At 41.2% G+C, this 17,682-nt stretch overlaps 1 protein-coding gene across 4 annotated transcripts in view; it reads left to right on the top strand.

The window, feature by feature from the left end:
• Positions 1–17,682, top strand: part of sfmbt2 (Scm like with four mbt domains 2) — a 60,252-nt gene that overhangs the window by 23,390 nt on the left and 19,180 nt on the right. For 3 of the 4 annotated variants that reach the window (XM_075471855.1, XM_075471857.1, XM_075471856.1), the window contains exons 5-9: positions 2,364–2,384; positions 13,430–13,518; positions 14,917–15,166; positions 16,216–16,313; positions 17,241–17,342. In XM_075471855.1, the coding sequence (XP_075327970.1) occupies positions 2,364–2,384; positions 13,430–13,518; positions 14,917–15,166; positions 16,216–16,313; positions 17,241–17,342 (560 nt within the window). The remainder of the gene's footprint in view (positions 1–2,363; positions 2,385–13,429; positions 13,519–14,916; positions 15,167–16,215; positions 16,314–17,240; positions 17,343–17,682) is intronic. The other variant, XM_075471858.1, reaches the window with a different exon arrangement.

The raw sequence follows: 17,682 nt of genomic DNA, 5'->3' as shown, positions 1-17,682 counted from the left end.
GTGGAGACGACCTGGATACGTTTCTGCCTGACTCGGGTGTCCTCGCCCTCACGCCAGCGCCATTTGTCCTTTTCACTCAGCACCAGCCTTTTTTTTTTTTTTTTTTTTTTAACAGCTTCCTCCTTTGTCTTTTGTAGTGGCAGGCGGCTTTTATTTATTTATTTTTTAAAACCATCTCTATTCACATCTCAGCAGTTTATATCTGTCGAAAAGACAACAAAAGATTGAATCTGCTCTCCATACTGCAGTGAAAATGCTTTTTATTTGGCCGTTTTTTTTCACCAAACAAACACGACTGAAAAAGGTTGCGATTATTTCATTATCAATCAATGTCGGCTACTGTCAGAGTTTTTGTTCATTTGACAGAGTACACTAAGAAAAAATGCTCATCACAATTTCCCAATATCTAGGACGCCACTGTGGCTGACAGTAGCAGTCCCACCCTCAGGATATTTAGTGTGCGATCATCTAGCAAAGGATAACGTTTGAGATTTTGAAGTGCTTTTGTTTTGAAATTACTAATCTAAAAATCTGAATGAATACGATGTAAATCAGAGTCAGTCAGACGGAGCTTTAGTGCATGTTCTGTAGGAGTTTCTTTAAAATGACACTTGTTTACAGTGACTTTTCATTTGCAAATACATTCGTAGGAAACTGATGGCTTTACAATATACAGTTTTTAGTATCATAGCAGGGAAACAAAATGTTTCCCCTTGAAATATCAGTTTGCGCCAACTACGCCATGATAGATTAGTCATAGCTGTATTTAAGCAGCTGTTTTGTCCAAACATTATACAATATTTGACCAAAGAAACACAGTCTTTAGAGCTCTAAAACTGAGCTGAAGATGAGAGAAACTCAATCGCAGCCCCTGCTGAGCAGGATATGACCTTCATCCACCTGACCTGTTCCGGCTTCCGTGAAATCACTTCAGAGGAGTCTCTAAGGCCTCTTTAAAAATACACGCTGGGGGGCTCAGGTGCACAATCGATGCGGGCATCTTTTCCAAAACACAAATGAATGTATGTGAAGAATGTGCGCACCTCATCCCATCAAACCGAGCATAAGCATTTTTTTCAGAGCATTTGAGGCCCGATTTGAGGAGGTGGAAACGGGAGAAAAGGCGTCAGAATTTAACATCAAATAACGTCATCCTGAAGCTTTTGTCCCGTTCGCGATAAAGGAACCGAGACCACCAAATAAACCGGATTTAACTTTACTCTACTGTACTGACTGGCTCTGTTTCACATCTGGTAAAACCTCTTCTTTGAGTATTATTAGTATTTGAGTGTCCGCACCCTTTCCCGGCTAAAAATGGGAGTGGAAATCAGGTTAGTGCACATATGTATAGTTAGAGATCACTAAGATTTATGAAGGGGAACCATTCATATGCAGTTTGAGGAAACGAATGCTTATGCATCCGTCTTCCTTTTGTGGTTTCATGACTAAAACTGTTTATATTCACAGTTTTATGACAGAGGCTTCCCAATCCACTCAGAGCAGATGAGGCCGACAGGAAGTCAGACATGAGAACTGCATACAGAATCCAGTTAGTTTGACTGGTCAAAAAGGAAGATGAGGCTTTTTCTGTGATGACAGAAAATGAACCAAATTTCTCTCCAGAAAGCAGTAAATTAGTTCTCGGTATTTAAAGCTTCCCTTGGCAGCTCGTTAAATCCGACAGAGTGATTATGTGACCGTGTACCGGCTGATAACCTGAGCGTTTTCATCATAAAGAACTCCTTTTCTTTTTTCCTCGGAGCTGCTGCTGTCTGTGAAGGCAAATCAGGGAATCGGTGCGTTTTTCACTTGATAAACCATGTGATTTAAAAAAAAAAAAAGAAGGGGGAAAAAGGGAAAAAAAGTCACGTTTCATCACGGCGTAAAGTGAGCAAACTAACAGAAGCTGAAGTTGATTAAGAGAAAAAAACGGCGCAATTTCTTAAAGTCTGTGAAAATCCACCCACTGTTGTCAGCTACAGTTAGCGGTGTCTGACTCTTGGGAGGTTTAGATTTCAGACCCCCCCCAAAAAAAAAAAAAAAAAAACACGGTGATGGACAGCTGACACCGCTGCGTGTTTAATGATGCAACCCGAGGCAGAAATCGTGTAATGGAGGCGTCTCCGCGTTCCCCAAAGAGGGCCTCTGCTATAAACTGTCAATTTGTGCTCTTTGTGGATTCATTTCAAGGATTTGCATCAGAGTGCACATTCCGGTGTGTAAATGTGTGTGCGTTCTGATAGGTTAGCTGAAATATTGGAGCTAAATGAGTGTGTGTGTGTGTGTGTGTTCATAACTGCTTACACCTGTGTTTCAGTAACCTGTTTTATTTGTTTCCTTTTTGTTTTTTCTTCATTTCTCAGATAACATTTACCTAAGAAAAGGTAAGCTGCTCTAATAGTGCCTCTGACTAACTCGCCTGCCCGGCTCACTAGTGGCTAACATGAAATCAACACTGTGTCAACTGTTAGGCCTCAGAGCTGCATGTACAATGTGCTTCCTCCTCCTCTTCCTCTTTTCACCTCCCCGTGGGGAGTGACCTCACAGCTCAGTTGACATGCTTTGCCTCTTCTTGCATGTGGCTCCTTTCTAGCTGAGTGCTGAGTGAGCGTGTCTTAGCGGAGCGATAACACACGCACGCACGCACACACACACACACACACACACACACACACACACACACACACACACACACACTGCTGTTAGTGCCTGCTGAGACCAAGCTGTGCTCTTACGATAACTGGTGCAAAATGAGGCAACTCTGAGAGAGAAACACGGTGCTCTGATAAAGAGGCCTCCTCTCATGTGTAAGACAAAGTTTTGTCATGAAAAGGTCACTAGTTCATGTGACGGGCAGGGAGATCAAAAGTCAAAAGAGTGTCTGGTTAAAAGACGTGTTTTGAGAGATAAAATCAATATGTGTCACCAGTCTGAACTTTTTCAGGTGGTGCTAACTGCTGGTATTTGATCGGTTCCTTGGTGTCTCAACCTCTCTTATCGTGAGTGGGTTTCCTTCATTTTTCTGCGCTAAATTTCTTTAGCTTATCAATTAACTGCCCTCGTATAGTCTTTTTTTTTTTTTTTTTTTTTTTTTTAGATCAAAAACGATTAGTGTAAATGAAAGCCTTCCAACTCTGCTGCTGAAGAAAAAGTTCTGATACTTTCAAATCTTTTCCCACATTCCGGTGTCGAAATAAGGACTCGACCGAAAAGGATTGCACCGTGAGAGTTGAAGTGTCTGTGACATTACCGACTCTCATCAGCCGCTGTTCTGTTGCAGAACCTGCTTGATACTGGACATAAGAACCCTGAAAGGTTTAAAAAATAAGGCCCAGGTTGAAAATCTCTTAAGATTTTCCTTTAAAGCTACAGTTTCCCTACTTTTTGTGATGTGTACAGATTTGTTTATATGCACGTGAGGCTGTAGGTGTGTCTCTCTGGTTCGGGATATAGCAGGAAATCAAAAGGAAAGTATGTATAAAAGGACCAATGTTAGGTCTCTATTTAGAATTTGACATACTGCAGTAGTGGTCCCTGTGAAAGCTGTTGTTTTAGAGCATCTTAAGAGTTCTTTCCGAACACCTTTTGAAGTACTTTGCATTCACAGTTTGATCTCGACATGCAGACTTAGATCGCTGGTTTGGTCGGACAGCAATAGTATCGGTGGTTGCAGTGGTAGCAGTTTCTGTCAGATTAAGGTAGGTGCATGGCTGCTAATATGAACTTCAGATTTTTTTTCTTCTTCTCACTCAGTCATCAAGCGGGCCCCTTGATTGCCATTAAAAGAGCAGAAACGATCGCTCCCAGGTACCAACTATCAAAATGACAACAAACGGGGGTACACTTTGCTTCTAGTTTTTAGTCGATTTCTGATCTTTCAAATCACTTTTGAATCTCTTTTGTGGTCTTTTGCATCAACCTAAAATCATTTTGTCCTTTCGGGGCCCTGTTTTTTACATTTTGAGTCTTTTTATTTGGTTGGCTTAGCTCATTGTGTGGATTTGTTCATTTTGTGTCTCCTTTTTGAACATTTTTTATCTCTTTATAGTTGCATATCTTTAGTTCTTGTTCTTTTTTTTTTTTTTTTTGGGCCATTTTGGGGTCTGCTAGTGGGTATTTTTCCTCTCTTAATTTGTATTATTTGGTCTGTCTTGGTCTCTTGTCTCTTTTTAAATATCTTGTGTTTTTTGTTTTTATGTCATAAAACTTCCATTTAATGATAACAATCACTATTTTTCCCTTTCTGCCCCCACCTCGGATCCATTGGGTCCCTGCAGCTGTGGTTTGTAGACTAATTCAGAAATCCTTACACGATCGCAAAAAGATTCTATTCACCTCCTTTGTATAAAAGATGGAACCAGATATCCAGTTATATCGGGCATGCACACAAATAATACCCACCTTTTCACAGTTAAACACTTAAACAGAGAAATCTAAACCAGCAACTGTTCCGTAGTGTTTTCTGAGACCATTTAAAAGCGTCGTCGTTATAGAATAAATGACCTTTTTTACATTCCACTCAATCTTTGAGAGCAGATTCAAAAGTGAGCAGTGATTTTTAATTATTTTTTTTCTTTTCTTTTTCCATTGTCACATCTTCAGTGTTTCACAATGACTCCTCCCGATTGTCTGCTTTTTCATGCTGTTCCACATGACGCAGGGTTTTTTTTTTTTAATTTCCCCTCGCTGGGCTCGCTGTCGTAAATCACTCTGCAAACTGTTTTGCTTGAAAAACTGAACGCAGATTGGTAGAAATGATTGTTTCCATTGGACAGAGCACATAGTACAACAAACACACCTAAATCCCTCGTCACACTCGCTTGCTCACTCATGAAACTCACCCACACGCACGCCGCTCCTCCAATTCTGACGCTCCCCTGCTGATGTTCAGCGACGCTTTTGTGCTCAAGTCAGCGGCTGAATCAATCAGCGTGCCTGTGTGCAAAAGCAGCACAATGTCTGCACGGCTGCAAGCGGTTCTCTTGCATGATTTTTAGAATTAAAAAGTAATCGGAACGAGGATTTAAAAGCTGGGTAGAACAACCCCCCCCCCCCCACACACACACACACACACACACACCTCACCTGTAATGACTTACTCCTTCTGCTGCTATGGGAATATAAGCGGGGAATAAGTCGTGCGTTGTGTCATCCTAAATGACAAATGTACAGGTTTTGAAGAGAAATCTGGTCTCTGCAGGTGAGGTGGAGTTGACTGCGATGCCTCATGTCTCTCCTGTGCATGTGTGCATTTTCTTTCTATGTGCATGCGTTTGTGTCTTGCATGTATTTAGGGTACACTGATCCACGCTTGCAAGGAGCGTTTTCAGGATACAATCACAAGTTTGGTCATGTGGTGAGGTAGCTGCTCGCTGAACAACTCCTGACAGAGATCATTTGCATAATGAATTCACCACACTGCTTCCTGCCAGAGCCTGCTGGAGATTACACCCTGAGACAGACCTGTCTCTGGCTCCGTGTGTGTGTGTGTGTGTGTGTGTGCCTGCGTGTGTTCAGCTGTGTTCAGGTAGAGAATTGCATCGTGGCAACAAAGAAAAAAAAAAAAAGAAATACAAGGGTCTTAGTTGGTTTGGTTGTGTGGCTTTAACAATATTACGCCAAAAAGAAAACGCATGCTTTGGCAGCAAGAATTTTCCTTTTTAGTTTAGCAGATGATTTACAGGAGGAGTCGGTTGTAATATTACCCTGGAGTCCTTTTTGCTTGCTTTTGACAACCTGGTTAATTATTGGGCAAATCAAATGTCAGAAACTGGTAAGAAATGCTCAGCTACGATTTATGAAAATAATGGTCTAAAATATGTATATGTTTTTTTTGGCCCGTTGAAATTGCAAAACTCTAAAATGATCAGACAAATGTAGTCCTGCGAATCTTCTCGAACAAGAGGGGGAAAAAACGACTGATCGATCATCAAAGCACAAGGGGCACTCAGTATGGATTTGATTGAAGTTTTGTCCCTTTTAGAAATAAGTTATAAGAAAGGGTGTCTGAGGGTTGTACCAATTGGTTCATGTAAGGGTAACTGTGGGTAGGACTCGATAAGTTAATGCTTCTTCCTACTTCGTTTCAGACTTGCAACTTGAGTGGTAGATAATGGTAGATAAAGATATGTAACCTAATCTAAACAAGAATCTTATGACAAGAAACTTAGTTGCAGGGGTTTATTGTACAGTATGAAGTGTGAATGACCCCGGTGGAGTCTAAATAACCCCCCAACAGTTAGTTAGAAGTGTCGAAAGCTGCTTGGATGTGAGTCGTGTTTGATAACCAAAGAGAAGAGTTCAGTTGCCTTCCCTATAAGCAGACAACTGGAGGACTGCGTCACCGGCTTCCCATCATTGTTGACCATTGAGACATGACCCCTGCAGTCAATCTCCTCCAATCAAATTTCCCTTCTCATGTGCAGCGCTGTGGAAAAGTGTTGAGTCATCCCTCATTTCTTTATATTTTGCTTCCAAAAAAAGAAGTGGTCTTGAGCAACAGCTCTGAAGGCTTTCCGAAAGTCTTTCCAAGTTTTCCTTTGGACAATGGGTTGCTTTTACTCTCATTTTCAGCCCAGTCCTTGTACCTAACCATTTTCAAAGGATTGTATTTTTTTAGTTTTTTTATTTAGCCACTTAACACTGACCTATGAATCATTCGAACATAGAAAAAAAACGCATAACTCAAGAGATGAACCGATGTTGTGTCCGCACATAACTGAGCAAAGAATATATTTTAAATTGTGTCCTTGGGCACTTTGTTACTGGCAGCCTGTGACAAAGACACCGCTTTTGTTTCCCATTTCTTTAGCTGCTTCTATGAGAAATGCCAAAGAGAACACCGTGTAATAGACATAAATAAGTATATTTGCGTCAACAAGGTGATTCACTTAAAGAAGTCTGTGAGCCGCTAGCTGAAAACGTGACATATCTCAGCATGGTGTGCAGTGTGTCCTTTTAAAAAATGAGGAAACTGGTCAAGTGGAGGACAAAAGAAAAAAGTTATGTATTACATATATATCACAACATTACCCATCCTCAATCTGAAAGTGGCTTTAACCTTATATTACTGCCCATCAGACACACAAATATCATGTAAAACAAAGTAGGAGGACTCAGCAGACGGCTCCCAGTTCGGGTCATATTTTCACCAACCCTCCCTGCTGTTCCGTCCACATTTGCATAGCCTCACAAAGGTTGCGACTCTCTATTAAAGAAAAGTGCATGCCTGTTTGCTTTGCCTTTTTAAAATTGTAGTTTTCATAGGCGATATTAGGAGTTTTTCACGATTTAGAAAGCAGGAAAAACGCTCACACAGAGATCCCTGCTGTAGGTGCTCTCCTCGTGTGGGCCTCTTCAGCACTTGCCGCTAACACATAGCTGGAGTAATTCATTTTTAAACAAATGGGTTTAATATCCCCTGCCCTGTCATGAACGGCGCATTAAAAATGTTAACAGTATAGCATCTGAAACTTTCCAGCCAAACATAACAGCAATATATCTCTCAATAAACACACAAATTGCTCCGTGTGGCTTTTTACATGTGCCCGCACGCTGCAGTCATTATGCTCGTGGCCTATTTGGAAGCCCGTCAATTGAAATGGAAGTACGTCTGAATTGACTTGGCTCGCTACCGCTGTGCATTCAGGGCTGCTCGTCTCCATGCCAGCGAATAATGACTGGATGGGACAGAGGGAGAATTGAGCATAATTTGCTCCCATTAAGTCTGATTAAAATCTGTTGCACTGCTGTGATCACAGCTTAAAACACTGGGTTGATTTTTCTTCATTAATTATAGCACTGATTATCTAAAGTAAAGCTTTTAAATAATGCCTTGTGCGCTGCGACGAGTTTGTTTACAGAGGAAATGCAAATATCATACATACTGTATGCATTCATATTTATTTTTCATACTAGTTAGTTGCTTGGAGACTTCAGGCACCTGGGCCTCTGGAAGGGGGGTTGGTTGTGGGATAATGTGCTGGTTTGGGGGAGGAGAAGTGTGTTTTTGAGGATCTCCCCTGTCAAGGTTAATTATGCTCTTATTGTTCTGTGAAAGTCAAGCTTTCACCTCTGCGTGTCTGCCGCCTTCAGGATGAAAATGAAGGAAAATGAATAATAATTTAAAACACAGAGCACCAAAGTAGAGTGAAAGTGAAAGATGGGGGAGGGAGAAGGAGCCAGGAGGTGAGAGAGGGGTGAAGGAGGTGTAAGTTTGCATGTTTTAGCTTCTGCAGCTTCATCTTCGTGGCTAATCTGGGCAGGTTCTATAAAAATGGTGGATCTATTTCTGCGCACTCGAGATCAACACGACTGTGTGTGTGCAAACTACCGGCAGCAGTGGTGAGGGCAGAAAATAGTCTCAGGGGGAAAAAAATACTATTATTAAACATGCATAAAGGGAATGTCTGGCCACACATGTCTGTGCCCACTGTTCACGTTACTGTCATAGGAAAACTGCTCCCCTGGTACTGACACATTGATTTATTTGCCAGAAAATGACACTGTTGTTGATATGATTCAGGCAGAATCTCTGGAGTCCTGAGCCACGAGTGGATGTATTGATTTGGCTTCCTTAGTCAATTATGTATTTAAAATCCTGAGCCTCTGTAGAGCTAACTGTCAGTTATGTTGTTAATCTTATTTACTGTAATCTTTCGTTTAAAAAGGATTCCCCAGTAACACACTTGTACATGTGATAAGACAGGGCTTTGCTTGTTTGATTGGAAACACTTTTTCAATGAAGAAACGCAACTTTTTATTCTGCAGAACGACACTGTTTAATGAGAAAAAAAATTGAGAAGAGATTTGGCTTTCGGTGTCTGTAAATGCGCAGTTCTCATTTAAAGGTCGGGGAGTTTCAAGGGCACATTTAAAGTGAAAGTTTATTGATTATAAAGCCATAAATGAGATTCTACTAGGTTCCCTCTTCCCTTTTTACAGAGGATGCTTGGGAGAATATTTGAATGTCTGTGTGAACGGTGACGTTTTTTGTTGTTGTTGTTTTGTTTTTTTTCTTCGTCTCAACAGCCACAGTCTCTCTTGCTGCCTGAAGATTTTCAAATGTAAATATATTTGAGCTGACTGCGATAATCCTGTGTAATCTTTAGAATATTTACCATGACGCAGTGTAATATATGTATTCTACAGTTACTGCTTACACTCTTCTGCATTCCGTCGCCTGCATGTGAGGCAGGTGCAATGACAATAAAGTTTCATCTAAAAACAGCAGAATGAAACAGAAATAAGTCATGTCTTCTGCTCAATTCGCAGGTCATTTTACACCTTATTGTGCCCCTTCCTCTGATATGATTTAATGGCACCAACTGTAACCATTAAAGCTGAACTGACAGCGATTCGATAAGCGTCTCCTGACCTCTGCGTTATAGATTTAGTTCCAGAGCCAAACACCACACGTTGATTTCAACTCGGAACGCTGCGGTTTTCTGGCTCTGCACCAACACTACACGAATACTGTCTGAAACTAACCGAAAAGGACAAACAGTTCAAGGCTATTATTCATTTGGGGAGATTTTAAGGCCAGTGAGCTCCCCTCAGAAGATACAAAAAGACATCCACTCCTTAAAACCACTGCTTTTGGGTTCACGATTATTTTATTTTATTCCTATCAGCCAGTGAGCCAAGAGAGCAGATATTGTTTACCATAAATTCTGTACAAATACATGAAAAAGCATGTTACAGGTGAAGGCTGCATCTGACAAAGAACTCCTTTAAATCTACTTTACTTTGAAGCATTAAGACATATCATCATGCTGTACTAAAGATGTGAAAACTAGAGATGGAGACCATAAACCCTTTAGGAAACTACTGAGGTTTACTGAGGTCACAGGTCAAGTGTGAAATAGTTCTTATCTGATAATCTTTGATACGATCAGATTTCTTTTTGCACCCAGAGGAGCTGCCCCTGCTGGCTGTCAGAAAGACTGCAGGTTTAAGTCACTTTGGGCCCATTTACTCTTGCGTGCACGTATTCGTCTGCGTCGCTCTCAGCTGATTGACTGAAAGTTAGCTTGAGCTGGGAGGAGCCGTCGACATTCATTATAAAGCAGATCTTCGTCAACTTCTGTCTTTTCCACCGCAGAGCAAAGCTAAAGGACCAACAACACATGCAGGAGCAGCCCACGGCGCAGATTGTTGAGGCAAACGAAACGCTATAACATGCTTTAACCACACAAAGAGCTTACATAAGAATGATCAAAGTGTTCGACATCAACCCTCATGTTAGACCTGTGTTATGTTCATCCTTTCCATACAGTCAGTGGTAGATACGACCTCTCCTTGTGTTGACGGACGATATCTTGCGTGTTCAAATACTCTGAAACTGAAACTCCACTTTTTTTTCTGAGGTTGAATAACCTGTATAAATACTGTATAAACTGTTCATTTGAAGACTTTCTTTTTACTGAAACTATCCACCTGATTTATTCCATCCAAGTCTGTTGTTCCTAATGAAAACAACACAACTTAGAGCCTGATAAACACAGCATCCATGCTCAAAGACTGGTGAGCACTCTTCACCATGTAAATCCACACCCCCTCATCATTAGCAAACCAGATAAAGCTACAAAATGGGTTTTTTTTTAAAATTCGGGACATGTTTTCATTATCAGCAGTGCCTCAGGGCACAGGCTGCATTTCTCTTTCACTTCAGCTTGATGCTAATCAGTAATGCAGGGAATATCAGTTCTCACTGCGCGTTGGAGTCATTCTGCAACTGTGACTCATTTGGCAAACTTTCAAAGACTCCCGAGTGTCTGTCTGTGCAGGGTCTTGGTGTAAGTCACCACGATAGGTAAAACATGAGTTTTTTTTTTTGAGGAACAAGGGAGAAGGATGGAAAAGGAAGCAGATGTCAGGAGTTAAAATCAAATAAAGCAAATGTTACGTAATGCTGTTGCACAGTGGGAAACAGGAAACACAGAAAAACCAGACGTCCCCATGTAAATTAGCTGGAAGTTGTTTTCTTCTTTTTTTTGTTGTTTTTTACATGGCTCTGGAGAGTTCTGGTCTGACTGGTATATCTGTATGTGAAGAAATGGATCGGTTTATAATGTGGTAACAATGAGGGGATTCACCTCCCATGTGGGGACAAAATGTTGGTCCCTGCAAGGTTAACCATAGCAGAATGTTTGTTGCACATAAGCTCAGCGTGCAGGTTGACTTTGTAGAGCACAGAGCTGTCGGTCTCGTGTCTCCGCATAGCAACGCACAAGTCTCTTGTGACATCTTTTTGGAAATGAAACGACCCACTTTGGCTCGTTCAAAAGTTTGGCGTGTGGCTGCGAAATGCCGTTTTTTAAAGATTTTCAAGGTCAAAACTAGATGGGTCAAGCTGTTAATGAGTAAGATTCCAAGACTTAAATGCTTATTTGTGTGCTTGCATACCTCATCGTATGTGTAAATCTGACAAATCTAAAATTCTAGTTTGGCATCATGGATATTAATGTGTCACACTTCTGTTTTATTTTCTCATGGCCTTTAATCTCCTCTTTTTCTTACTTTGGAGCAGATTGAAAGTCTCAGCAGGATTTTTAGATCCAAACATAATTTGTGTCTGTAAGAAAAAGCAAGACAAGCATGCGGTTTACTGAAACAAGGCCATCTGTGGCGAGGACTGCTTAAAATAATTCTGCCGTAACAGATAGCAAGGGAGAAGGAAATGCAAGGGAGCAGCCCGATAACCCTTTAAGTTCTGAATATGGACAGAGTACAGAGTGCAATGCCCATCGTAAACTTACAGGTATTTTCTCTTATGCTGATTAAACCACACCTATTGTTTATCTTTTTTTTTTCTATTTTAAACCTGCGCGAATTCGTCACACTTTGCACACACGTGTCCGCGTAAACAGGAAGCAGAGGGTTGGTTGTTCAGGGGTGACCAATCAGAAAACGGGGCGGGACGTGTGGTAACTGATAACGCCTACAGATGTCAGGCGTCATCGTGTACACATTTCTCAATTTAGTTTTTTCTTGTCTACATGTCAACACTCATCTTCAGCCTGTAAGGAGTTTCCCAAAAGATCTGTGTTCAGGAACATGTGAGAATATAGTCTCAGACACGGATCCTGTTAAGTGGGTACGCCGAGCTCAACGAAACGCAGCCCCAGTCTTCCTTCTTTTTTTCTCTAAACGGCCGCGTTGTACAAAGATGTGTTTCTGTTCTTTGGCTCATCCCTTAAGGATATTTTTGTGGCGGACCCATTTGTCTGTGTGATGCAGCCTCCAAAGTTATCGAGGAGAGGAAACCAGCTCCTCATAAACCTCCTGAGGCCTCCTTTAAAAAATATATATATATATATTTATTTTATTTTATTTTTTTTTTTTTTTTTGTCAGAGCAGTCGAACCTTTATTCCTCGAACTAAACTGACACATTTGAAACCTCAAACCCCCGCTCTTTTGTTGTAGAATGCTGCGCTATTTAAAAGATGTCTTGAGAGCAGTGTTATCTTGTAAAATAAGCTGATAAGGGCGGGCATGAGCTCCATGTGGTCTCCATGGGTTCGAAGTATTGTGCAACATTGTTTTTGTTTTAGGAGCCTGATAAAGCGTTTGTCCCTCCAGTTTACTACTTCCCCGAGTTACACAGTTCCCGTTATCTCAGGTTGCTGGATTAATGTTTGTTAAATCTGGTTTTAATTTGATTCCTGGAAACCAAAACTAAAGAGCGCCCTTAATGCTACACCGGCAATCATGGGGAAAAGTTTCAGTTGAGTTCTTGCAGTGATTTCCATAAATATTCTTAAACATCGTCTACAGTTTTGTTTTTCTTTTTTTTCTGCCTTTTGTGCCACTGGTGGGTTTTTATACACCAATCTGAATCTGCGCTGCTCTAACACGTGGTCTTGAAAGTTCATTTGAATCAGCGGTGACCTCGGCCTCTACCGTCATTTTCAACTGGTGAACTTGCAAGTAACCTCCGATGGTGGAATTTCTGGATGAGATTTGTTTCTGGTCTCACTTCTCCACAGAGCAGTGGTCATCTCAACTCCAAAAAAAAAAACACAATACAAAAATGTGGCGTGGTCTGCTAAAATTAGCAGCTGTTTCACGTATGCGATTTCATTTTCAGGTGGTTACTTCTGCATTTTCTTACTTTCTCTTTACCTGTGAAAACCTAAAACAGTCTGATCTTGGACATAAATCAGACCATTTTTGTCGTGGTCAGTTAAGCCTTTGGAGCTTTATCTGTTTATCAGTTTTAACCAAAAGAGAAAAAAACCTGTATCTACCTTGAAAAGGTGTGCATTCGTGAAAACCATTGTGTGTTTTTTCCAAGTACGTGCATGCACTTACTCATGCTTGCAGTTCTCTGGGGGCCACATCTAACTCTGCTGTAAAATGATTCTGACTCTTGTTTGCATGTTTTTCACCCTTGGTTTTGCATTTGTTTTGTGTGTCTTTTTAAAGCCATCAAAGAGAAATACAGCGACTGGACGGAGTTCCTCATTCAGGACTTGACGGGCTCCAGAACAGCACCAGCCAACCTGCTGGAGGGGGTGAGGGGCCTTTGACTGCTCTTGTTTGTTGTTGTTGTTGTTATTTACATTTTCTAGCAAATGAAAAAGATCTGCCGGCTGCAAAGTCACAGTTCAGCTGCAGCTGCTAACTATGATGCCGCAGAGTACAAAGAGTTGCCTGATTTTCAATGATGGCACATGTTTGGAGCGTGGACGGATTATGACACAAAGGGTCCCTGGGCACAGATGTGAGCAAAAGGGCATCCAAGACACCCACACTGAAAGAGATGCAAAGCAGAGACGAACCCTGCAGACGCTATTCGTTTCTGTCACATTTTTGATCATCGGATGTCCCTCGGTGGTTGTTTTTGTGTCACATTTTTAAGCCTTTTGGGTTGTTTTAAACCCGTCTTCAGCACCCTTGCGCCTGTTTGCTGTAATATTTTGTCTCGCAGCAGTTTTGTCTCATTTTAGTCATTTTTGTCTGATATGGTTTGGTCACGGTCCGATAAATTGCATCTTATTTTGGCTGTTTTGTCTCAGAAGTGTTACTTTCATTTCAGGGTTGTTTATTTTATTTTTTATAAAAAAAATCTTTTCAGGGTTGTTGGTTTTTTCCCCCCTTTCTTTTCTTTTCCCATATGTTTTTTTAATGTCTCTCTGAGGTCATTTTATGTGTAATCATTTACGTGACATTTAAAAAAAAATCTCATTTTGGCCGTTTTGGTTCTCTTCCTGAGATGCATATCCCTGCATGTTTCTGCCTTTGAAAAGACGCCCGTTGTGTAATATGTCCACTGTTGGAATACAGTAAGACACCAATACACCAATAAGTTGAAAGTCACTGTCTGACAGATACATTTTGGGATTCACAAAGAGGTTCATGGCTGCCGCTTTAAGCTTTCTGCAACACGGATTTGTGTACGAAGGTTAGCTGGAGCCAGCTGCCGTCTGTAGCCTTGTACTGGAAACAACAAAGATATGAGAGCGGCGTCGTGCATTTCCAGAATTTTAAAAAAGGAATTTGTTTTCAAGTGCAAAAGCGGATAACAAAAAGAACATGAAGCAATGGCTAGGAAAGAGTCGGAGGACGCAAAGTGCTAGCAAAATAAGCCACTCTGGTGATAATTGGATTTGTTTGAGAAAGCTGTCTCATTAACAGCCCTGAAAACAAACGTAGCCAAGTCTACTTTCATATCACGGCATTCCTTTGAACCGTCTCACTATCCTGCTTGTGTTTCTCTTTGAACAACCTCGAACTAAATAGTTAAATAGAAACAGCTGTTTTCAGGCTGTATAGCTTCTTACTGTAATTAGTAAGCTTTTGCGTGGTTTAACTCTTAAATCTATAACCCGTTAAGATAATCTTTCTTAACATCTCTGCTGTGTCCCACGAGATTTCAGAATACCTAAAAGCTCCTTCTGTCTGCTCCTCAGCCTCTGAGAGGCAAGAACACGGTGGATCTGATTGTTGAGGGCTCGGTCTTGGAGCTCCAGGATGTTTCAGACCCTTTCCTTTACTGGCCGGTCCGAGTCATCCACAACATTGGAGGGAGGCTCCGCTTGCGTTATGCTGGCCTCTCTGAGGACCACCAGGCCCAGGACACCTGGCTATTCTACCTGGATGTCAGGCTCCGGCCCGTAGGATGGGCCCTGGAAAACCGCCTTGCCTTAGAGCCACCAACAGGTGAGAGTCGAATCACATTCACATCTTTTCATTTGCAGTTGGCCAGAAACTGCCATGATGGGAAGGAAGGACTCTGATTCTCCCAAAACATGACTTCCATTGTATTGAAAATAAAAAAAAAAAATATATATATATTTTTCATTTTTTTTAGACCAACTGTCATGGAAGACATGAGAAAACAAATGAGTCATTATCTATGAAATCAAAGAACCACACAGAGGTTCAAAAATGAATAATTGGATGACATATAAGTGGGGAAAATGTGCATCAGCTTATAAAGGGCAGTGACGAGCTGAGGAGTGGCAACGCCTGCTAGTGAATTAACACAAAGTCTGTACAGTACACAACCGTGCTTGAAGATGATTGGGAGGGAGACGCATGTATACAGATGGTTTCTTAAACAGCCTTTTATAGAGCGGCGCATGAGCCTTCTCCTGCCAGACAATCAGAACAATCTGTAAACAGATGTTTTTATTTCCAAAGTTGCCTTAGCAAAGTGCTCCAATTACATCAGAGTAGCCTTCCTCATGCACAACCGTCATTCATAGCACCACAGTCGAATAACAAAAACAAAGAGACGCATAATCAGAGAAAAAGATCAGATGTGAAAATATGTTGCTTCTCTGTCTGTTTCCACTGCATCATACCAGGATTTAAATCCAAAAAGAACATTCTCATCACACATTCTGTCTTTATAAACGCCGGTTTCTGTCAAGGAAAAGGCGTCGTTTTTTTGGGGGGTGTACACATTTGTTGTGCATCTGTCCCCAGACATGGCCAACTAATTTCTCAGCAAATGCTTCTGAAAATGAAACCTAAAGCACGATTTATTGTTGCAGTCTAATCCAAATGACAGACAAATATCTTATGATATTCAACAAGATATAGTTTATGTGTTTATTTTGCAAATTTAAACAGAATTACGGTGTCGCCGGGAACTTAAAAGCAGATTACAGTTTATTTTAAATGTATGATTCACCTTTAAAAAAATTAATTTATTGAACGATGGAAAAGATCATTTCCCACATCACGATGTCTCCGTTGCTCAGATCTCAGGTCTCTGAAGAAGGCCGCCGACTGGCAGCAGGCTCTGGAGGACACTCGACTCGAGGGACAGAGCAGTCCGCTGCCGCTCGAGGTGTTCAAGGTGAGTCACGGCATATTAAACATTTCTGCCAGTTGTCTCTGACTAAGATGACATTTGTTGATGTATTTATCTGTACAGATCTGTTGTTTTCATTCCTGTGTAAGAATTCTGCCATCCGATCCTTCACATCAACACATAGCCAGGACCCGACTGAAATTCTTATCCTTCCTCTGTTTTATGATTCCAACTACAGCTACAGCGTAGCTCACTGCGGCCAAAACTCGACTGATTTCTACTCTCGCTCGAGCTTCCTTACGTCTAGACACAAACGAAGGAACTGGAGCCGTTGTTGATTTGATAATTGTGTGTTTTCACATTGCTCAGCACAAGTAGAAGGAGCTTAAACTAAAACATGAGTGTTAATCAAAATCACAAAAGAAGCGACCCATAAATGTCCCATCTACAAAAACACTTGAACAGCAAGAAAACAGCAACGAGTTGGATGAGTTCTGTAAACATTTCTGGATGCAAAACAGGATCATCCATGACAATAAAAACCCACACTGGCCAAAAGATAAAGTTGATTCTAATTCAGAGTAAAACCACATAAACTGATTATCTACTCTCTGCTCACTACAGAGCGACAAACCGGTCTTTTGTGAAACTAATCAAACAGCCGTGTCATAAAGGAAGATAAATCTTTCTAGTCAGTTTGACCTGAATTGGAGCTTCGTCAGGCGAAGCAGGCAAAACAAAGCGACTGCACAAACTTTATCAATGCCTCTGCACGTGAATCTCACAGCTCCAACCTTCATTAATAAAAACATTTATATGTATATGAAGAACATCAGGCTAATGAACACTGATTGCTTCTTTTATTATACTGTCAACAGCAGGGTTTGCAATGACCTACATGGTCTTGCAGGCATGTGCATGATTTAAAAAGTGGAGCATATTCGTCTAAAACTCTCGACTTTACTGTGTCAGGACCACGTGGACCTACCTGAGCACTCCTTCAAGGCGGGAATGAAGCTGGAGATGGTTTCTCAATGGGAGCAGCTTCAGATCTGCCCCGTTTCCGTCACCAAGGTGAGTCACACAAGTCTGATACACAATAAAATGTATAAGCACCGAGCAGGCCCCTCCCCCGAGCATTCTTCAGTTGAGGTTGATGCAGCAGCAGTAGATTCTTAACGTGTTTTTTTTTTTTTTCTTTGAGGCAGGTGGCCTTGTTTGTTCATCATATGTTTGGATTCCAGTAAATGGAATTCACTTGCAACTAGTGGTGGGCCGTTATCGGCGTTAACGTGCTGCGATAATTTGAGAGTCTTATCGGGCGATATAAAAAATATCGCCATTAATCTATTCTCAAAGTTGGGTTGGGAACTGGGTCAAAATAGGTAGCCTAAGCAAACTGTGATGACTTTTA

The sequence above is a fragment of the Odontesthes bonariensis genome, chromosome 8, assembly GCF_027942865.1.
Source record: "Odontesthes bonariensis isolate fOdoBon6 chromosome 8, fOdoBon6.hap1, whole genome shotgun sequence".
Classification (NCBI taxonomy): Eukaryota; Metazoa; Chordata; class Actinopteri; order Atheriniformes; family Atherinopsidae; genus Odontesthes; species Odontesthes bonariensis.
The sequence above is the reverse complement of the archived record's forward strand: the minus strand, read 5'-3'. Positions and strand labels throughout refer to the sequence as shown.